Source organism: Cyprinus carpio, chromosome B23 (genome assembly GCF_018340385.1).
Source record: "Cyprinus carpio isolate SPL01 chromosome B23, ASM1834038v1, whole genome shotgun sequence".
NCBI lineage: Eukaryota > Metazoa > Chordata > Actinopteri > Cypriniformes > Cyprinidae > Cyprinus > Cyprinus carpio.
The window spans coordinates 5,614,850-5,639,257 of record NC_056619.1 but is presented as its reverse complement, the minus strand read 5'-3'; the positions used below and the strand labels follow the sequence as shown (position 1 = coordinate 5,639,257).

The 24,408-nt window shown below is 37.8% G+C and overlaps 1 protein-coding gene across 2 annotated transcripts in view; it reads right to left on the bottom strand.

Moving 5' to 3' along the window:
• The window catches only part of cdh26.1 (cadherin 26, tandem duplicate 1), a 53,576-nt gene that overhangs the window by 14,011 nt on the left and 15,157 nt on the right, over positions 1–24,408 (bottom strand). Inside the window, exons 1-5 of one of the 2 annotated variants that reach the window (XM_042750249.1) lie at positions 2,727–2,922; positions 1,800–1,853; positions 1,302–1,397; positions 271–426; positions 12–159 (exon numbers count right to left, since the gene is read on the bottom strand). The exons of the other annotated variant lie outside the window; for it this stretch is intronic. Of the exons in view, the coding sequence (XP_042606183.1) occupies positions 12–159; positions 271–426; positions 1,302–1,397; positions 1,800–1,853; positions 2,727–2,762 (490 nt within the window). The 5' untranslated portion in view covers positions 2,763–2,922. Of the gene's footprint in view, positions 1–11; positions 160–270; positions 427–1,301; positions 1,398–1,799; positions 1,854–2,726; positions 2,923–24,408 lie in introns of those variants that run through there. 2 annotated transcript variants of the gene reach the window in all.

The window sequence follows — 24,408 nt, the reverse complement described above, 5'->3', positions numbered from 1 at the left end:
TATGCAATCACCTTCAGGCGTGTTCTCAGGAACAGATGCACTGATAGTGCTTGGAGTGAACTGAGGACTGTTGTCATTCTTGTCCTTTATTTCTACATTAAATGACAGTGTTTTGTCCACTGTGGCACCAGTCTGCCTGTCCAGCACATCAAAGTCCACCTACAAAAGAATCAAAAAGCCCCAATGAAGTACATCAATATAAACTGAATCAGTCCTTCCTGTTGTTAGCATTAGTGTCATGACAAATTCAACAAATCTTTTTTGTCTTACATGAAAGATGGGGTTTATTTCCCTGTCGATGGGCCGGTGTACGAATAAAATCCCAGTGTATTCATCAATGCTAAACAAACCAATTGGGCCTTGTGTCACTCCATCTCCTTTGATGCGGAACTTGACATTGTCATCCTGCTTTTTGTCATTGAACATCTAGCATAAATTAAACCAAAAATACATGAGAATCATGTACACCTACAGTATAATTTATGATAATTTATTTGCATCAATTATTAAAGGGATACTCCACTCCAGAATGAAAATTTTGTCTTTATTCACTTACCCCCATGTCGTTCCAAACCTGTAAAAGCTTTGTTCGTCTTCCGAAAACAATTTAAGAAATTTTGGATGAAAAACGGGAGGCCTGTGACAGTGTCAATGTCCTTAAAAGGTATGAAAGTCATCGTCAGAATACTTCATCTGCCATCAGACGTGCAATCTGGGTTATATGAAGCGACGGGAACACTTTTTGTAAGCGAAGAAAACAAAAATAACGTCTTTATTCAACAATTCCTTTGTCTGCAGTCTCCTCTGTGTCTCTCCATATCACTGTATGCTCTTCTGTATCATCCGCGCCACAAGGATGCGCTGTTTTCTTTCAAATCTAAGCTAAATATATGTAGAAACAGCGCATTCCTGTCACTTCATATAACCAAGATTGCACATCTGATGGCAGATGGAGTATTCTGACGACAACTTTCATACCTTTTATGGACCTTGACACTGTTATTTACTTGGCAGTCTATGGGACAGTCACAGGCCTCCTGGTTTTCATCCAAAATATCTTAAAGTGTGTTCCGAAGACGAACGGAGCTTGTACGGGTTTGGAACGAGTGATTAATGAAACGATTTTCATTTTGGGGTGGAGTATCCTTTTAAGATTGCAAATTTGTAAATGTAGGATTGTTCATGCTCTTAATTCCTCTGGTATCTATACATCTAGCCAGATCTTAGATCCAGGCAGCACAGAAAAGAAAACAGTGCTTGTGAAGGGATTTTATGAGGGAAACAAACAGGATTAAAGTTACCTGTGTTACTATAGAAGGATACGGTCCAGGCATGTTCTCTTCCAGATCAATAGTGGACAGAACCCATCTTCTCTTTGAACGAATAAGAACAGCATCCTTGAGACAGAGAGAGATATAATGAGTGATCAGTAATACTAAAAGCTACAGACAAACTTCTTCTGATTCAAACGGAACACCTCTCTGATTCTGAAACAGGCTACAGAGCTAAAATAAAATAAAATAAATAAATAAATAAAATTCCTTAATTTGTCAGGACAGAGCCGAAATATTAAGTTAGGACAACAATCACTAATACTTTAAATGATCCATATCCTGATTTTTAAAATCTTCTGTTTGATCAAGTCTTTCAAATATACGTTTTTTTTTTTTTTTACTTATATTATGTAATATATGTACATTTAAATATAAATTAAGTCTTGTATTGTGGTCTGATGATAAGTGGGACTTTAAGTTTTTAAAAGATTATTATGTGCTGATTTGGTCTTTTACATCACCTACCCGCTTTTCCCGATTGCTGGTATCTTTTTTGCTGGTAGCGGCCACGTCAACAATCTGATGAATAGACAAAAAACAGGGTGATACTAAATAATGAACATACAATCAGTAAACAAACAAGCGATTAAATAGAAACCCTTTTTAGAGCCAGAGAAAAGATTAATATGTATCACTGTCAGGTTTACGCGCACAAATATAATATTGTTATGATGTACAGTCATATAATTTGACAATTCAATGCCAAGAACCTTAATTTCTAAGAGTGTAGAAGTCTTAAGAAGAAAATCATGGAAGCTAGTTCAATATATAAAACCACTCAAAGTAAACTGACACTGCACTATCTATGGAAAACAAAAGGAAGAAACATTGCAGGTAAACAAATCACTTAAAAACGTCATCTGTCACTACTGAAATGTCCCACTTGATAAGAATAGCAAATGTGTTTCATAAACCATAGATTAATCTGTTCCACGTTTGACTGTAATACAGTTCCTCCTCAGTATACATATGACTCTTTGTACCTATTGCGTGCTGAACCACGACACACTCCCTTTGTGATCGCCAGTATTATATTTCCCACAGATCTGACGTACATCCTGAATTTCAGATTCATTTAATGTTTTATTTACACATAGAATTGTAGTATTTATCTTAAATGTAATTAAATTAACTTGATTCTGTATGTACAGACATGTCACCCATACTTTTAGCATCACTTCTCATCGTTATCTCATATTATTTTTCTGGTTTATTGTGGTTGTAGCTATTATATGTGAGATTTCGAAAAGCCCCAAATAGACAATTTTCAACACTTTATCAAAAAGAGACTGGAGGATACAATACAGAATAAGACTAAAATAGATTAAAGATTAGTCACCATTGTTAATAAAATGATTATTAAAGTTGACTCATTGAAAAAAGGTTACTCACGGCAAGTAGAATCAGGAATAAACTCCTCTTCGTCATTCTGCTGTGCTCCTGTTTGCAGGTGCTCTCCAAATGTAAGATCAGCACCTGTGGCAATCACCTTAACTGGGATTACATGTAAAGCGAGACAGCATTACACACCTTTTGTGTAATTTTGCACATCTATGTGGATGTGTGTGTTTGTGTGTGCGTAAACAGTGCCTGTGAATACAATGAGTCACCTATCAACACAAAAACCCTTCAGGGCAGCAGTCTGGGAGTGGCTACTATGCAGCGAACAGCGAGTGAGGTTACACCTCAGTTTTTTCTTCAGCTAAAAGAAGACAAACTGGCTGTTCGGCTTGCCATCTGTCAAGTGAAAATGAGCACTTTTGGCTGTAAGCCTGTGTTTGAATTTATGTGCAGATCAAACATTCAAATCTGCTACCTATATGCAAACGACATCCACTACAAGTCTGTTTCAAGCCTGGGCCTGTATTTACTAACACATTTATCTGAGGGGGACTATTCATCTCAAGGCACATGCTGTGGTATGTAGAACAAGAGTGTGTTAGGATGTAAAAAAAGTGGACTGAAAATAGGCCTATTTCTTTTACATTTTCGTACTAACCACCCAAAACACCCTAACACACAGCACTGCTCTGGCAATCACCATTAACACCATTGTGGTGAGCTTCCTATTCACGTTTCTTTTTTTGTTTGTATATATGCTATTTCAGTTTTTTTTTATTATTATTATTATTTTTGTAGGAATGCTCAGCATAGGCTGAGTGGAAATTTGTTTTCATGTTTTTATTGCAGCTTTATCTTTATTTTGTCATTGTATTTTTCAGGGAATTTTAAGTGAACCACTACATGAAAAGTATTTAGTAAAAACACAATTTTTTTTTTTGCTGAAAATGTACTCCTCATCCATGATGTACATGAGTTTGATTCTTCATCAGAATGGATTTGGAGAAATATAACATTGCATCACTTGTTCACCAATGGATCCTCTGCAGTGAATGGGTGCCGTCAGAATGAGAGTCCAAACAGCTGATAAAAACATCACAATAATCCACGAGTAATCCACACCACTCCAGTCCATCAGATAAGATTTTATGAAGTGAAAAGCTGCTGTTTAAAAGAAAGAAATCAAACATTAAGACATTTTTAACTGCAAACAGCTAATATATAAGTCCTCTATTGAGAATATTGCTTTCTTCAGTGAAAAAGTAATCTTGTCTGAACAGGAGATGGTCTCTTATTTTGTCCAGAAACTACAGTTTAAAGTAACAACAACTACAACAACAACAACAAAGGATTTCTTCTTTTCCAAACATGTCTTCTCAAACATTAACTGGTGGACTGGAGTGCTGTTGATAACTTGTGGATTATTGTGATGTTTTTATCAGTTCTTATCTGTTTGGACTCTCATTCTGACGGCACCCATTCACTGCAGAGCATCCTTTGATGAGCAAGTGATGTAATGCTACATTTCTCCAAATTTGATGAAGAAACAAACTCATCTACATCTTGGACGGCCTAAGGGTTGAGTACATTTTTCAACAAATTTTCTTTTCAGGAGAACTATTCCTTTAAAATAAAAATGTTACTCTGCAGTTAGAAGTGTCCATGTCTATAGTATAAGACAGGTGTTCTCAACCAGGGGACCTCAGTAAACTTTTAAAAGGGCCTCAAGTTCACTTAAAATAATTTAAAACAAAGACAAGCAATAAAATAAGCTAAAACAAGTCAAACTTATTTTAATTCACACCCTCAGTTTCCCCCTTTTAAATAATTATAAAAGTGTGATTCAAGAAAAGTCTAAATAAAATCCTATAAGTCCATTTTATGTTATGTTATTTTTGTGATAATTTTTCTAGTTATGCCAAGCTCTAAAATATATTATAAGTATTGTAAGTAAAATTGTATTCCAATAGATCACAAACACGTGTACAGGTTCTTCAAATATTGTTGTGGACACAGAATAGCCTTGGAGACAAAGGGGTTGAAAAAAAAAATTAAAAATAATAATAATAATATATATATATATATATGGCTGTGTTTTTTTCTGAACACATGGGTTTAATTGTTTTATATTTTGATATTTGTCAGTTAACGGCCTCAGACCAGAAATCAGCTCACATGCACCTTGTCTGCAGTAATATATAGTAATTATCTGTGTGCACACCTCAGCACTGACAAAAGATAATGAGCATGACTAATAAAAACATGATTTTAATGGTTAGTACATACAGAAACTATGACTCATGTATATTTTCTGTGAGAACCTTACCGGACGCTTTTGAGAAAGTGATGTACTCTACATCTACTACCTGCAGTTTAAACAGTAACAGAACATGTAAAACATTTCACCATTCCAATACTGTGGGAAAATAATTCTGAAAATATTATAAAAAATACGCAAATAGTGTGCAAATATTATGTAATTGTATATTTAGAATACATAAAATTCTAGTTATGAAAATAGTCATATCAAGTAAATAAAATAGGCAATTGTATTCCAAAAATCCACAGAATGTTATTAAACACAGACATATAATTTGAGATCTGATGGGCATAACCCATTAAACACACCTGTATGATCCAAACAAGGTGAACAGGATCACTAGAAACTTCCAGCCAAGTGTGCTTGGGGCAAGTTGGTGCTAAACTCTCTTAAGGATGTTGGCCCTTCAGTAGAAAGATTGCTCACCTTTCGTTGATGTGATTCACGGTGTTTAACAGAGTAACCTCCTCAGGCATTGCTTTTATCCATATTACTTAATAACTCATTATTAGAATGCTGCTAAAACTCTTACTCAGTTTAATTAAAAATGTATTTATAGCCAAATCATTGCAAAGCAGCTTTCCTTATGAATCCCACAGCGAATCAGCCAAAGATGTTAAAGTAACCTGAGATGTTAAAGTAGATAGGATGAAACATTGGGAGGAGCCCATCTCATCAGTCTGGCATCTCTACCGATTAAAGTTACATGTATTATTGTAATTATAATAATAATTAATTAAGTTGTCAGTTAAAACATGTAATGAATAACTATGGCATTCTGAATTATTTTGGTAAGATAGGATCAGTGATGAAAGGGAGTCCAAGGTGGCACACTGTTAATTTATAAATGTTCAATAATAAGAAAATATTAATGTTGGTTGCAAGATACAGAAGAACAAGTTCAAAGATAATCGCACATTGCATGAGAAGCACATTATAATTATCTTGCATCATTGTTAATGTACAATAACTTCAACCTCGGCTGGAAAAGTGTGTATAGACGTTTTTTAGTAATACATTTTGTCTTTCTATGGACGGAATAAACTCTATGCTTCATTTAGAGAGATACATGTTTTTACAGCAAAACTCACTGAAACCCAGCAAACTTTTGCCTGTAAAGTGATTAGATTCGGTGATTAGATGCTGGACTTTTGCCTTCAACGTGACAACATGATGGCGTGGCACTTTTCATCCAGTGTGCATCATATTTGAAGTAAGTGGTTTACTATCAGGTTTAGGTTTCCTGAGCAACTTCTAGTAAAGTTTAGTCACTGCATAAATCAATGTTGGATATTTTGCTTCATTACAGTTAATCAGATAAGAGAGATGAGATCGTTCCAAATTAAGCCTAGCGTGCACTTCTGTGCAGTTAATACATGCAGCACAGTCACAGTATCGTGACTACAACTGGACCACATTACCACATTAAACTCGTGGTTATGTGTACTATGACTACATCTAATCAACAGGCATCTAAATCAGCACAGGACCCTAGTTCCAGAATCAAGAAGTCACTAAGAGATGCTTCTGAAATTAATTAGTGGCTCTAGCCTTTCAATAATCTATTTCATGCAGCATTTATTATTTTTGTCCCATCTATAGCTATAGTTATTATTACATGTTAATCATTGCGATTTCGAGAGTGAATCTCACATTTATATGTGGATTAATGTGGCCACAGGTCCTCTTAGCAGCATGAAAATCAATTTTAATCCATTCAAATTCTGCCTGAATAATACAGCCTAATATAGATAGAATAATATAGACCGCTCCCTTTATAACCACTAAAATCTGTCACTCATCTAAGTTCATAGTGATCTAGGCTACACAATATACAACACAATGAATATCTTACATCCTGTATACACCTTGTTATAATGACGAGCATGCAAAACTCCACACTGAACAAAAAATTTGGGCGTTTTGAGCCACATTGAGTGGATTCTGACTTAAACACCTCTGATTGGCCATTGCATTCAAGAAATCAACAAGTATGTCTGTAATTGGCTTCACTGATCAACCACTGCAATAACATGCTGTAGAAACCTCTGATGCTCTCCAGAGTGTTAACACAAATACAGTACACACTATAGGGAGCGTATGCTGAATCTGTTTTGCCATTATACTATAATTACAGCTTTAGCTAATGGTGCTTTTTGGTCACGTTTCGATTGATAGTGCTCCACACATGCAAGCATGACAAAACTTTACTAGTTGTTACTAGTTGCTATATAAACCATATTAAGAGAAAAACTAGTGCCAAAACAAACAAACAAACAATAAAAAAACAAGATATCACTGCACACTTAACCATAGCAAAAGGTACATTTCATACTGAAGTTAAATGTAATTAACAGTTATTATCAAAAATTTAGAAGAAATTACTTTGAAATTGTTATGATCTGTTATTTAGAAGATCAGATCACAGGTGTTACTTACAACATGCCCAGCTATTAGAGCTGTTATTCAATGGAGTAAACGATGTGATTCGTGAGAAACAGGTGAATAGAGACTGAGAGAAAGAACTTCATAATCAGGCTCTTGTTCTGTAAGAGCTGTGTGTGGAGGAAAGGCTGTGTCTCTAAATGTGTTTCTTCATTTATTTGCTCACATTGTTTTCAACTATGCCGCATAGTTGTGTTTGGTCATGTTATAACATGACCCGTGTTATAATGTAACCCTCACATGTTACAACCCGCTACAACGTGGTCCATATGGGGCATGTTGTCACATTTCACTTCCATTCTTTCAGGGTAAATAAAAAAAAGTGTATATTGTATTAATGAAACAAGACTGCATATTTACAGATTTAGACGTGATATAAATTCTCTAAACCCCCAAATGAATGTACACACAAAAATGAGAGAAAGCTACAGGTTGTGCCTTAAAAAGAAGAAGAGGAAGATATTTTAAAGAATGTTGGTAAGGAAACAGTTGCAGGTAGCCATTGAATTCCCTAGTGAGGAGAAAAGTATATTATGGAAGTCAGTGGCTACCAGCAACTGTATATACATATGGAAATTGTACTGTAAGTTACTTCCCTAAAGAACTAAGAGATCGTTGTCTGGAGCACAAACAGTGTGAGTGGGAATATTGTGCCAAAGCTTAATGCTGAGGATTAGGACTCTGTTCTTTTCATAACCCCATAAAAGAGCAAAGCTTGCCTTATAAAACACACAAATTTAAATCACAAATCCCTGTAATTATATGGAATTACATTTGCTTCAATAAAAAAGAAAGTAACTTTATAAAACTGAACGTAACTTTTTCAGAAACTATCAAAAATATGCCATTACAAAAGAAGAAAAACACAATGAAAATGAAAAAAATGAACTCAGTCGCACAAATTTAACAGGCTCTTCAAATATGCTTCATTCTTTGTTAAATGTTTTTCAAAGATTCGTTTTCCCTAATCGTGGACTCTGAATGCATTGCCACAGATTTCGCTTACGTTTCACAGTTTTTCGTTTGGTGTTTTGACAAAAACTTCTCGTGGGGGCGGGCTTAACAGTGATCTACTCTGATTGGATAGTGAGCTTTTGATGGACAGGTGCTCTCTGACCGGGAAGTACAGAGGTCGCACAGTGGCGCGCATATTGGAAAGCTCTCACAGTGATTAAATCTTGTCTCTACCGCAAAAATTATTTTTCACAGACAAAGTGAAAGAAATTTATTTTAAGCTCATACACAGGTTCTACCCTGTAAATTAGTTTATACAAAGATTTAAATCTGACATTGATTTTACAAGCTCTTTTTGGTTCGAGTTCTGAAGAAACTGTACACTTATTTTGGTCATGTCACTACACTCAGAAACTTTGGGATGATATTGGTGTGTTTGTCAAGTAAGATTTTGCCAGGCTTCTCAGTACATATGAAAAACATTATATTTGGGAATTATGACTCTGACGCCACAAACGAAAAAATATCAGTTTTTTTATTTAAATTTTTTCCTAACAAATTTTCATATTCACAAATGCAAATTCTCCAACTGTAAACCTGTCTTCTCTGTTTTCCTAAAAAACGAAATGGAAAACTATTTGAATGTAATCTCAGTATCTACTAATAAGAAAGCTATAAGGACTGTTAGAATTTGCTCTGCCTTTGATCTCCTTGTTTAATTTTGTTTAGATTTTGGCCCTCTTTTTCTTAAGTTCTATTTTATTCTTTTTTTTTTTTTTTTGGTTTGTTTGTTTTTGTTTTTTTTGTGGTTGATATTATGTGATGGATGTTTTATACTTTTTTATGTTTTTGTTCTCTGCATTAATAAAAAAAGAAAAAGGAAAAAAAAAGCTCTCGCGGTGATTTGTATGCAATACGTTGTGCTTTGTATTACTAAATATGTAAATAATATTTCACCTTCGATCGTCTCAGTCTGTAAAGATGAGCTCTCAGGAGAGACACGGAGCGGCATCATCTTCCTCCTCCGCTTGTCCTTCAAGGCAGCTTGAAGTAAGCTTGTGTTACTGAAGTAACCCAATAACATCGATACAAGTTTTATTCATGTTACAGTGTGCAGCAGTTCGTTGCGGGTTATTATTGTATTCAGTAACACAAGCTTACTTCAAGCTGCCTTGAAGGACAAGAGCTCATCTTTACAGACTGAGACGATCGAAGGCCAAATATTATTTACATATTTAGCAATACAAAGCACCGCAAGAGCTTTCCAATATGAGCGCCTCTAGAGTGACGTCTGTGTACTTCCCGGTCAGAGAGCACCTGTCAGTCCAAAAGCTCACTATCCAATCAGAGTAGATCACTGTTAAGCCCGCCCCCACGAGAAGTTTGTGTCAAAACACCAAACGAAAATTTGGTGGCAATGCATTCAGAATCCATGATTAGCGAAAACGAATCTTTGAAAAACATTAACAAAGAATGAAGCATATTTGAAGAGCCTGTTAAATTTTTGCGACTGAGTTCATTTTTTTCATTTTCATTGTGTTTTTTTCTTTTTGTAATGACATATTTTTGATAGTTTCTGAAAAAGTTACGTTCAGTTCCATAAAGTTACGTTAATTTTTATTGAACCAAATGTAATTCCATATAAATAACACTACCAACTGAATAAATAAACAGAATGACAGTGACAGAGTAGATGTATACCAGGATAAATGGATGAGTCTTCTGCCTTGACAGAAACAGAGAAATCCCATCAGGAAGGCTATTTCAAAGATTACGAGCCAGAGAAACACTTTTGGCTCCCTCTTGATACTGAAGGACTAGACCATTAAAGGAATGAAAAATTACACTTCTGTCATTATTTACTCACCCTCATGGCATTACGAACCTCTATATGACTCTATGTCTTCTAAAGAAGGTATTTTGAAAAATACAATGAAAGTCAATGGGGTCCAATGTTGTTTGGACTCCACATCTTTTAATAGTCCAAAGTTCACTACATTGTAGACCAAAGTGCAGTAGGCTACAATAAGAACAGACGAAACATACCAAACAAACTTGAAATTAATGAGTTAGGCCTATATTCCTTTATTAAGGTTTTTATAACTGATATGGAACTAAACACTTGAAGCATTTTCTGTCACTTGATGTTCATAACAAGCCTGCCTTTACATGCACAGCACCAGGCTTCTCGACAAGGTCTTACATTACCTTTATTCTGAATACATGCCCTAACCAAACGTTACCATACATTAGCAGTCTCCTGTAACTGCAGCATCATTCAAGATGAATATGAATTATACAAACTGTCACTCCCTGGAATGAGGAAGAAACCTTGACTTCTGTCTTCTTGGTGATATTTCAAGTATTTTTCACTCTGAAAACACAGCAGCAAACCATATTCCATTGTGAAAAAGACTTTAGCATATAATTTAGCACATTTTTATATAATGTAGCATAGCATACTTTAAGATATATAAGTACAAACTGAATTTAATGTTTTTGTATTGCTATTAATAAAGTAAAATGTTTTACAGTTTAAATTCAATTTAAATGCAATTAGCTGAATGTTTTGTTTGCCTATTTAAGCAGGATGTAAGTACATATTTATATATAATTTCATAATTCTACTGTCTTTGAAATATGATCAAACACAGTACTATAATGTACAGACGAGCATTTATGGCGAAGTAAAATAACCTGCTGCTGTTAGAACTTATTTAAATTTAGATACATTGATACAAAGGCCAAAATATTTCATTTAATTTTAAAAACACCATTGCTTCCAAATTTAGTGTCAGCGGCCACCAAAATTTCCAGTGAAGGGCATAAATGGAAATTGTGAAAAAATTAAGCACAAAATTTAATAAGGAAGTGTTACACGACAGGACAAATCAACATCAAAATTAATTATACTATATAAACTTTAAAAATAAAAGTCAATTAAACATTCTATAATTAATAAGCCAAATCAAACATGCTATAATAAAAAAACAAAAAAATATAGTTATATAAAAAAAAACATATACATAAACTGTTGTTTACTGTAGTAAATATGTGCAATTATGTACTCTCTCTCTCTATAAATATATAATTTACTATAATGATATTATAATATATAAAATATTAGAATAACATAATATGTTATATATATATATATTATATATATATATATATATATATATATATATAGCATTAATTATTATCCTGCTATCTTCCTTGTATATAACAAAAAAGTCAGACAGGTGTTTTATTATTAAGAACATTGTTAGCATACAGTATTTCAGACATGGCTAACATGTTTTACCATGTGGCTAGCATTAATTAGTATCTTGCTAGCTTATTTCTAACATGTTTAACACATTGCTTGTATATTTTAACATTTCTAGCATGAATTAGCATGTTTCTAACATGTTTTGTATGTTATCAGAGCATTTATCATGTTGCTAACATGTTTTAATATGTTTATAGCATGAATTAAAATGTCGCTAGTACTTTTTTGTAGGCAAACACATCACAATTATAACAATATCAAACATCCAGCAAGAATAATCAAAATGCTAGCATGTCTCTAACATGTTTAGCACAAGTTGCAACCATAGCACATTGCTAACATTATTTAACATGCTGCTAGCATATTTTAAAGCATTGCTAGTATGTATCAGCATTATTCTTTCTCAAGCTAACATAGTTATGATCAACAGTTATTAGAATGTGACAGAAAGACTTTGCTGCTACCCCTACACCGGATGCTTGCCTAACACTGAGCTTTTATATCTAATGTACGTAAGCAGTCAAATCCATTATATTGTGAAATTTATATTGTACTGTAAGTTTATTTTAGATGCTTCCCTGATAGGATCCTTCCACAAAAGTGTTTGATGTGGGTCTAGTAGCAACATGATTCATCTAAACTACAGGAATAGCCTACTGATATTAATCAAAGCATGGCACTATGGGTGTGTTGCTTACAATTTCCTAAGCTTACAATGAATAAGATATTAATTTGTTCAATGCTTAAAAAAACACATTGGTTTTGCATTGACTAAGTATCTAGTTGTTTTGCCTTGTTCAAATGTGTAATTGGCATGAGAACCACTCATACTCCAGTTACGATGGGTTTTGATTACTACAGTCTGCACGGTTTCAGACTAAAGCCTTCTACACACTGCACTAATAAATAAATCTAATAAACTTAGGTACAGTTTATTAGATTGTTAGATAATAACTGCTCTTGAGCCCTTTTGTCACTTTAATCAGACTGAATAACCTTTTTTTATGCACTAAAAATCTTTTTATCTGCACTGTTTGTTCACTGGTTTTCACTCTATCTGCCATGTCCCTTGCGCTGCTTTTATTTAACCTTATTTCTATTTGTTTTATTATGTCTTTTTTACATTCCCTTACTGTATGTTATATCTTATATTTTATATTTGATCTAGATTTTTAGGCTCTACTGTTAGTGTTATCTATATGCACCGGGGGTCTGAGAGTAACGCAATTTCGATTCTCTGTATGTATGTACTGTACATGTGGAAGAATTGACAATAAAGCAGGCTTGACTTGACTTGAAAACATGCATGTAGACTGTACGATGATGACACCTATTAACTCGTAGGCTACGATACACGTTTCTATAGAAGAATAAAACAACATTAGCATGCGCTAGTGGTAAACAAAAAGAGCATAATGAATCACACTTTGACAGTTGTAGTTTTTATGTGTGCTTAAAAAAAGTGGGAGCGGTGAAAGAGGAAGCAATAAGAGCTTGAGGTAAACAGTTTTATGTTTTAGTGCCATGTCGTGTTGATTTCATGTCACATTTTTACTGGTTGGTCAGTAAACGTGGGTCCTAACTGCAAACACACTGTGCGATGATCATGCTGAATTTTTGACACTGCCAGAAAATTATCGTGGGCTATCTTTGGTGGCAAGACTGTGACAACGGCATCTTTGAACCTTTCTCACTGTACGACATAGGACCACGATTAGGAGCCACGATTACAGAAATCGCCACGATTGTTTCACAATGCCAATCTTTTGCCTGGGACAGCCGAAAATTGTGCAGTGTGTCTCGGGCTTTAAAGAGAAAAACAGGCTTGTTCAAAATTAGTTATTATTAAAGTAAAGGTAACGTTTGTCTTAATTCTTGTAATGATCTAAGCCAGGGGTGACCACACTTGATTCTGGAGGGCCAGTGTCCTGCAGACTTTAACTCCAGCTTGCCTCAACACATATGCAGGGAAGTATACCTTGTAAGGGCTTGATTGGCTGGTTCAGGTGTGTAACCCCTGATCTATGCTAAGACCCTTAAACAAGATCATGTAACAGAAGAAAGACAACAGAGACAGATTATTTTTTTATTTCTCATCATTTCCTTCACATGCACCGCTGCAAACACAAACATAACTTTGTAAAACTGTCACCTTGATTTAACAGTGAACTGAATTGCATTTTATTTAAAGAAATACTTTTATGCCAAAGAAAAATAAATATATTTAGCATATTAATAAGAGATACTGATATAAACAAAGATGCTAACGAGTGATGCTAAAGAAACCACTAACCTGTTAACATGTCTCCATTTCTCCAGTTTATTCAGGACATTTAATCTGTCCTCATGTCCCATGCCTTGGGACTTGTAACATAAGGCGATGATTACAGTTTGTGATCATAATGATTACAATATAAGGATAGGCTTAAACTATGCTGTTTATCTGACCTAGCACTGCTGACTTTTGTCCATATGAAGTCACGTATAACATTTGTGTAGGTGTACACACTGTCACCTTGTCCTCACCTGACCTTTCTTTTACAACAGACTCTGAAGACAGCATTTGTTAGCAGTTGTCTTAAACCATACCAATACTTATACTCTAATCCACAGTCCTTCCCTGTGGGTTTTACCAGACAGCTGGGGCACAAATATCTGTGGGGTGTAGCCTTTAAAAAGATTAGCTTTAACTATTTATTCTCTAATGAACAGAAAATAAAAATATAAAACTGTCAGTGTTGGACAAACTACTCATAAGACTAAACCAGAGGTGTAAAGAGTACACAAAAAGCATACTTGGGTAAAAGTACAGTTAGATTATGGCAAAAATGACTCCATTACAAATTACAAGTCACCAATTTCGATATGATTTGAGCAGAAGTAGAATGCATTGTTGATTCAGAGCATTCAAGGAGATGAGATTCATAAATCTGTAACGAGCCCTCACCTGAGTACTGATTGTGTACTGCTCCCTCTGCTTCTACATTCATTTCCTGTTTGAACAGTATTTAACAAGAGTCTGTGCATTTGCTCATTGTGAAGTATTGCCAGTTTACCTGCCTTACCAAGCATTATCCATTGTTATTCTGCCTGCCTGTTCTGTGTATGATTCTGCCTGAGTACTTGTTTATGATTGTTGGATTGCCCCGTTGGATTGATAGCCCGATTTGGACTGAAAAAAGTGACGTGACATACTGCCAAGTATGGTGACCCATACTCAGAATTTGTGCTCTTCATTTAACCCATCCAAATTGCACGCACACAGCAGTGAAGACACACACACACCGTGAACACACACCCAGACCAGTGGGCAGCCATTTATGCTGCGGTGCCCGGGGAGCAGTTGGGGGTTCGGTGCCTTGCTCAAGGGCACCTCAGACGTGGTATTGCCTGAGACTCGAACCCACAACCTTAGGGTTAGGAGTCAAATGCTCTAACCACTTGGCCACGACTTCCCCAAATTATTGTGTTAGGACCTTTTGCCTGCCTAATCGTCTCTGCCTTGTGGATTCCCCTTGTGTATGTAGAAAGATTGGACTGTTATCATGGTACTGACTCTCTGCCTAGCTTAACGATTCTGTCATTGATATCTTATCTTAATAAACTTCTGCGAATGGATTCTAATGCTGCCTCAGCCTCGATGTTATAGAATACTTCGCCTCAACTGAATCCAGAGGAAGTTTCAAACCTGCAAGCGGCAGGGGACTGTACCATTGATCTACTCCACAATGCAATGCCTCCAAAGAGTAGGATTTACCCTCTGTCCAGGAATGAAACCCAAGCCGTGGAGGAATATACTGAAGAGGCTTTAAGCTCAGGATTCATCCGGCCCTCCACGTCTCCAGCTGCAGCAGGTTTTTTCTTCGTTGAAAAGAAAGATGGTGGATTAAGGCCTTGTATTGATTATCGAAGACTTAACAACGTCACTGTGAAGTTCCGATATCCCCTACCACTGGTTCCTTCGGCCCTAGAGCAGCTCCGTGAGGTTACAATTTACACCAAACTCGATCTACGGAGTGCATATAACCTGATCAGAATCAAGAAGGGTGATGAATGGAAAACTGCCTTTCTCACCACTAGGGGCACTATGAATATCAGGTTATGCCGTATGGGCTTGCCATTGCTCTAGCTGTTTTTCAGTCTTTCATCAATGAGATTTTCCGAGACCTTCTGAACCAGTACGTAATAGCCTACATTGACAATATCTTGATTTACTCAAATTCTGAAGATAAACATATCAATCATGTCAGGGCCGTCCTCACTCGACTACTAGCAAACCAACTGTACATCAGGGCAGAAAAATGTGAGTTTCATGTCAGACAGACTTCATTCCTGGGTTACCATATCAGTCATCAAGGAGTAAAAATGGATGAATCCAAGTTCAAGGCAGTCACAGAATGGCCACAACCATGCACGATAAGGGAGCTTCAAAGGTTTCTGTGGTTTGCTAATTTTTATAGACTCTTTATCAGGAATTCCAGTATGATCGCTTCTCCTCTGACATCTCTCTTGAAAGGAAAGCCTCTGAAACTAAAGTGGACTGAGTAGGCCAGCCAAGCATACAATACCCTGAAGGTCAGGTTTACCACAGTCCCCATCCTTAAACATCCTGACCCCAATCTTCCATTTGTGGTGGAGGTGGACGCTTCAGACTGCAGAATCGGGGCCGTGCTCTCCCAACGCCATGGCCAACCTGGTAAACTGTATCCCTGTGCCTTCTCAAGAAAGTTAACTGCAGTGGAAAGAAACTATGATGTTGGGAATAAAGAACTTTTGTCCATGAAAGCAGCCATTGAGCAATGGAGACACTGGCTAGAGGGGACAGTCCACCCTTTTCAGGTAATCATGGACCACAAAAATCTAGAATATATCAAAAGTGCTTAATGACTAAACCCACGCCAAGCTCGCTGGTAACTTTTCTTCACCCGATTCCAGTGTACAGTGACATATCGCACTGGCAGTAAGAATAGTAAGGCAGATGCTCTCTCCAGGCAGTATGATCTTCCCCTAGAAAACCTCACACCAGAATGCATACTCCCCTCGTTTGTGGTCATCACCCCATCACCTGGGACATATTGGAGGAAATACAAAGGGAACAACTCCAAGAACCAGCACCTGTCAATTGCCCACCAGAAACGATATGTTCCGTAAAATCTACGATGCAGAGTAATGCAATGGGTCCACACTTCAGTTAGTTCTGGCCATCCAGGAATATCCCACACACTTCGCCCTCTGCAATTCATTCTGGTGTTCCTCAATGCTTAAGGATGTCACGACCTATGTCAAAGCCTGTCAAGTCTGTGCCCAATCTAAGACCCCCAAGGAGTTAACTTCTGGGCTCCTCCAACCACTGCCCATTCCACAACGTCCCTGGACCCATCTCTCTATTGACTTTGTCACAGGCCTGCCTTTGTCCAACGGCTTCACTGCTGTTCTGGTTATCATTGACCGTTTCTCAAAATCCTGTCATTTGGTCCCCTTAAAACGACTTCCCACAGCTGTGGAGACTGCAGAAGCACTGTTTCATCACGTCTTTCGAATTTATGGTATACCAGATGAAATCGTCAGTGACAGAGGAACCCAGTTTACATCCCAAGTTTTGGAAAGCTTTCTGCAAGCATCTTGACATCAGTGTCAGCCTCACATAAGGATACCACCCCCAGGCAAATGGACAAGTCGAATGATTAAACCAAGAGCTAGGCAGATATCGTCGATCATATTGCAGCTGAGAACAGCACCGATGGTCTGAATTCCTTCCATGGGCTGAATACACACAAAATTAATTGACTCACTCATCCAGAGGTCTGACTCCCTTCCAGTGCATCCTTGAGTATCAACCACCTTTGTTTCCGTGGTCTGGCAAACCCTCATCGGTCCCTGCTGTGAACGATTGGATCCAGTGTAGTGAGAGGGAGTGGGACAGTGCACACATACGTCTTCAGCGAGCTGTGAGAGATTCAAGATTCAAGATTTTATTTGTCACGTACAAGTTATATGACAAAATAAAAAAAAAGAAAAAAAAAGAATAAAAAAAACAAAAAAACTGTGCAAAAAAATAAAAAATAAATAAGAGAAAATGAAATACAAATAATCAAATATCCGAAAAAATAAGGAGAAAAAAAAGAATTAAATACAAATAACGAAATATATAAAAAATATAATAATAATAAAATCAAATAAAAAGATGATTAAATACAAATAATGAAATATACACAATATATTAAACTACTACACAGATGCCTTGTAGCGATGCTACAAGAACTGCTATACAGAAGATGTGCAGAGATGTAAACAATGTGCAGATGAGTTGCACAGTTAGGTGTCATAAAAAAGTGCAGTGTGCAGAGAGTTATTAGGTAACCCTACACTACCAGAGTCTCTAAAATGTAGTGTGTTTAATGTCCATGGTTTAGTAGTCTGATAGTGTGAGGGAAGAAACTCCTCCTGAGCCTTTCCGTTTTTGCCATCAGACTGCTAAAGCATCTACCTGACTGTAGCAGATGAAACAGTGGATTTCCAGGGTGGGTGGGGTCTTTAAGGATTTTTACAGCCCTGGTGTGGATGTCTTGCAGAGAGGGGAGAGATGTTCTGGATATGTGCTCAGCGGAGCTTTACAATCCTGGGCTGAGCTGTTTCCATACCATGATGAGATGAACTGAGTCAATATACTTTCTATAGCCCCGATATAGAAAGTTTTCAGGATTCTAGGGGAAACCTTGAATTTTCTCAGGAGTCTCAGATGGTACAGTCGTTGTCTGGCTTTTTTAACTTGAGCTTGAATGTGGTTAGTCCAAGTCAGGTCCTCGGAAATGTGTACGCCAAGGTATCTGAAGCTGCTCACTCTCTCCACTGGGGTCCTGTTAATGATGAGTGGGGTGTAGATTCGCTGCTGCCTCCTCCTGAAGTCCACAACCAGCTCCTTGGTTTTGCTGACATTCAGAAAGAGACAGTTTGTTTGGCACCATGATGTCAGACTCTTTACCTCATCAAGGTAGGCAGCCTCATTGTTGTTGGAGATGAGGCCCATCACCACTGTATCATCCGCGAACTTGATGACAGAAGTGGAGGTGTGAGTGGACACACAGTCATATGTGTAGAGCGAGTAGAGCAGCGGGCTCAAAACACATCCTTGTGGTGCTCCTGTACTCAGGGTGATGATGTTGGAGGTGGTCTGACCCACCCTCACTACCTGAGGTCTGCATAAAAGAAAATCAAGAACCCAGTCACAGAGTGGGGCATTCAGTCCAAGGTTTCTGAGCTTGGAGAACAGATTGTGGGGGACTATAGTGTTGAAGGCTGAGCTATAATCTATAAACAGCAGCCTCACATAGTTCCCTTTATTGCTGTCAGTGTGGGTGAGAGTGGCATGCAGGAGATGGGACACAGCATCCTCAGTAGACCTATTAGGGCGATAGGCAAACTGGAGTGGGTCAATGTTGTTAGGGATAGAGGAGCAGATGGTGTTCTTGATAAGCCTCTCAAAAACCTTCATAATTAGCGATGTGAGTGCCACTGGTCGATAATCATTTAGGCAAGATGGACTGTTGCTTTTTGGTACAGGAACGATGATAGATTTTTTAAAGCATGTAGGGACGACTGACTGAGCAAGGGACTCATTAAAGATAGACATAAACAATCCAGCCAGCTGATCGGTGCATGATCTCAATACACGACCGGAAATCCTGTTTGGGCCAGCCGCTTTCCTGATGTTCACACGGTTCAGAGCTCGACGAACCTCGTCCTCCGATACAGTGATTGTGCATGCGTCACTGTCGTAGCTGTTATTTTCCTCTGTACACGTCGGCAGACTGTTGATATCGCCAGAGCGGTTTGCTTCAAAACATGCATAAAAGGTGTTCAGCTCGTTGGCTAGTGAAGAGTCAGCACTCACCGCGACGGAGGGTTTACTTTTAAAAGAACTGATAGTTCTCAGTCCCTGCCACATGCACCTGGAGTCATTCAGTTGGAAATGAGACTCCACTTGTTCTCTGTACTGTTGTTTAGCGGTTCTCACAGCGCGTCGGAGAGCGTAACAGGCAGTTTTGTATCTGCTCATGTCTCCCGAGACGAGCCCCACATTATACGCGGCCATGCGTGCATTCACCGCTGCCCGGATTGATTTATCGACCCATGGTTTCTGGTTCAAAAAAGTTTTTATTGTTATGGTTTGGGTTAACTCCTCAACCAACGTGCCGACAAAGCTGATAGATACATCTGCAAACTCACTGACGTCAGTGGAACTAGACCTAAACATGTCCCAGTCTAAATCATCGAGCGCATCCTGTAGTGCAGCTTCTGATTGGGCGGACAAGCGTTTCACCACCCGCCCTTATGAAAAAGAAGTTTATTCAAGTGTGCTATTAGTATACTTATTTTAAACTAAAAAATAGGAAAGTACCAAATTAAACTTTATAGTTTACATTTTTATGTACTTCTCAGGGAAATGGGCTTTATGTTACTCTTCTTTAAGTATCTCCTCCTCTTCTCCCCTGCTGATATATACTTATAATGACAATTAAGTATACTTGACATACTTACAAAAAGTCAAAATATACATGAACTTTACTTAAGTATACTTAATAAAATAAACTTGAAGTATACTACTTTTTGGTAAGGGCGCCTCTCTGGAGCTGCCTGCACGAGCTTTTGTTTGTATTCCGGTATGAGGAAGATGGCGGTATGGTCAGATTTTCCAAAACCCGGTAGCGAGCTGGCTTTATAGTCATTCCTGAACTGAGAATAGCAGTGGTCCAATGTATTCCTCCCTCTGGTTGGACAGGAAATGTGCTGGTACAAGTTTGGCATTACATGTCTAAGACTGGCTTTATTAAAGTCCCCACTGGCAATGATGGCAGCGTCCGGGTGGTTGTTTAAGCAGACACTAAGCTCATTGTGGAGCTTAGACAGGGCCATCTCTGTGTCCGCTTGAGGTGGAATGTAAACAGCCATGGCGATGACCGCTGTTAACTCACGAGGCAAATAGAATGGCCGGCACATGATTGTCAGATGCTCCAGATGAGGCAAACAGGAACGCGACAGAATGGTGATGTTCCTGGGGTCACACCATTTGTTGTTGACCATGAAACAGACTCCGCCACCTCTTGTTTTGCCGGCCTCCGCAGTCCTGTCCATCCGAATAACAGAGAAGCTATCAGATGGTGTTACAGCCTCGTCCGTTACCGAGGGGGTCAGCCATGTTTCTCTTAAGCAGATTATGTTGCAGTCCCTTATGTCTCGATGGAATCTTATTCTGGCTCTGAGATCATCCATCTTTTTCTTGAGCTACTGGACGTTGGCTAACAGGATACTGGGTAAAGGTGGACTGTGCACTCTGGTCCTCAGTCTGTTGCGAACCCCAGCGTGTTTCCCTCTGTGTTTTCTGTTTCGTTGCCTCGGAGGAGCCCTCTCATGGCCATTGTTCTCATCCGTCATGCGGAGAATCTCAGGTGGCCAACTTGGATCGTTGGGTAAACCGTCAAAAAACAAGTGAGAAAGCTGGTTTCTGATGTTTAAAAGTGTTCTGCTGTCATAAGTGATCAGTGCTGATGTTATGCGTGAAAAAGGTGAGAGTAATTGTAAGTAAAAAATTAAATAAAAACACAGTCTAAGCGGAGTGACCAGGACGGCGTCCGACCGCGGCGGCGCCGCCATCTCATCCATCTGAGTACTGACTGAGTACTGACTGTGTACAGTCAGTACAGAGTACAGTACAGAGAGGTGAATGAGTTACTGGACTCAAGACGGAGAGGGAGTCAGCTCCAATATTTGGTGGACTGGGAGGGCTATGGACAGGAGGAGAGATCGTGGGTAGCTGCCTGCGACATCCTGGATCCCTCTCTCAAGGAGGACTGTCATCGAGCCAGACTTGATCGACCAGTGCCACGACCACGGGGACGTCCGCATTGAGTGCCAGGAGGCACTCCTAGAGAAGGGGGTTCTGTAATGCCGCACCAGCAGAGGGAGCCCTCACCTGAGTTCTGACTGTGTACCGCTCCCTCTGCTTCTACAATAATTTCCTGCTTGAACAGTATTTAACAAGAGTCTGCCTGCCTGTTCTGTGTATGATTCTGCCTGAGGACTTGTTTACGATTGTTGGATTGCCCCGTTGGATTGATAGCCTGATTTGGACTGACTGTGTTTGGACCCTTTGCCTGCCTACTCGTCTCTGCCTCGTGGATTCCCCTTGTGTATGTTTAAAGATTGGACTGTTATCACGGTACTGACTCTCTGTCTGGCTTAACGATTCTGTCATTGATATTTTCTCTTAATAAACTTCTGCGACTGGATTCTAATGCCGCCTCAGCCTCGATGTTACAAAATCTGACATCTCTTGATTCTAAATAGCTGAGGGAGAATACAGAATGCCCTTTTTATTGCTGAAATATTATCAAGGAAAATGTAAAATTTTAGCATTTCAAAATGCAGAAGAGGACAGAAGCTGTAGAAATACCCAGAGCAAGACTATTTTCGTGATCTCAAGAGTGAACATCCAGAACTGCCCAGCATATTCCCAGGTAGCCAGCGCAATCGGGCCATTTGCGGCTGAGTGTCGGTTCACTCGGCTGTGTTCTGGCAGCGGCTCACCAAAAGTGAGCCAGCTCTGGCCCAGTAATGGTTGCGAGATTTGGCTAGGCTTTGGATATGCAGGTTTGGCCCGATTTGCACTGAGACACAGCACATTTAGCCACATTCAGCCCCTTATTACGGACCATAAGGGATGGTCTGATTTTGGCTGAGATATGGCCATGCAGACCTGGACCAGTTTAGGTTGTCATTGTCTCTTCCCCTTTTTGTCTCTCTTTCTGTCAATATGTCCCTCTTTTATGGTATGCTTGCTTGAGGAAGCTCCCTTTTTTTGCATATAAATTCTAACATCACTCATATTTTCATTGTTTCATTTTTATACTTGGCGGAAAAGGAACACATATGGATGTTATGGGGTAATGCATGGGGTAGTAGGTGGGGATGCCATAAAAAGAAATGGTGTAAGGGCCAAACCCTTAATCTTTGTAAAGGTGACATATTTAGTTGACATATATAGGTAAATGTAAGCTTAACAAAGACACTGTAAAATAAAAAAATAAATTAAATAAAAATTTGATGAAATATTAAGGATTTTAAGGTAACAATGTCATTTTGTGGAAAAACAAATTATTCAAAGCTCTGGTTTTATATAAAAACTGGAAGGAGGCTTTAATACACATATTTTAGAAGTTATGTATATAAGTGTAAGTGTGTATATATATATATATATATATATATATATATATATATATATATATATATATATATATATATATATATATATATATATATATATAGTAGTTTTCAGTACCCAGACTTGGGCCAGTACTGGCTAAGTATTTCATTTCTCGTCGGTGTGATTGTGGCCAGCAGTTTTGGCAGCCGGACTTGGGCCAGTGTATTTGTGCTGATTCTGGGGTGTCATTCATCCCATGTCCATGCCGAGTCTGGCAACCGCAGCCAGGCCGAGTTATTTCTTCTGGCCTGCTGGATCTGGGCCATTATTGGGCCAAACCATTTTGGCTACCTGGGTTACTATCCTGAAACGTGTGCAGCTAGTTTTCAGTTTGTTGTGAGTGCTTTATTAAAGGAATAAAAATTCATAAATGTGGGTACTTCTGAGACTACTCTTAGCATCGAAAAAAAATGATAAGGATGGGCAGAAGCTAAGGAAATGTAATGGCATGCCAGAGAAAAATTCCTTCCAAGTCCCAACAGCACAATGCAAATGCAAATGCAAAAGAAAAAAAAAAAATCTTTAAAAAAAATAGATGATAACTTTGTCTAGTGCTCTTATGAATGTTTTTAGCATGACTTTATGAAAATTTACTACTACGCTACGTTACTACTACGCTACAGATCTGTGTAGGCTACTAGTGTTAAATGCTACTGTTTTTGGGAGCGTTGATAACGTTTCTGATGGATAATATCATGATATTTTTTTGCGTTTACCGAATGTGTTCAGAGGAGCACTGTTGCCAGTTAATGCTAGAAAAAAAAAAAGATTTAAAATCTTTGCAAATAAGATAAGATAAAGATATCGCTAAACCTATAAACTGCAACTTCCCACTTGTAGGAAGAATATAGTGAAGTAGAACAGAAAATTAGAATAGAACAGAAAAGAACAGAATATAATAGAATAGAGTGGGGTAGAATAGAATATAGTGCAATAGAATAGAATAGAATAGAAAAGAATAGGGCACTTATGAAAATGTAAGCCAGGTGAAAGCATAGTTTGCGATGATGATGTCATAAGAATAGCAATTTATTTTTGATTAATTCATTCTGAATCATCTGGGATATTTATTATTTATATTTTTTATAATTAATACCTACTGTTCTATTTTCATATTCTTACTGTAGTAGGTTTGCCTTAATATACAGAAATGTGTATATTTTATGCAAATTGTTTTTATGTAGTATTATATTCCATATGTGTCACTGGGAATTTAGAACAACAGGCAATTGTGATTTGTTGGAAACTTGTTTATCAATTGTAGAATGTAATTTATGATAACATGTTTCAGGGATTGTCAAGTCAGTTCATACCATTGGAATGAGAGTTTGTTCAGATATGTTCTAGCATGTTCTACATTAAAATGTAATTTGTCTTACTATCATTTTATTGTCATGTTTTATGTTAAATGTGTTATGTACAGTGTTTGAACTATATATTTTCATTCATTTATATGGTGACAGTGATATCTTCATAAACCTGT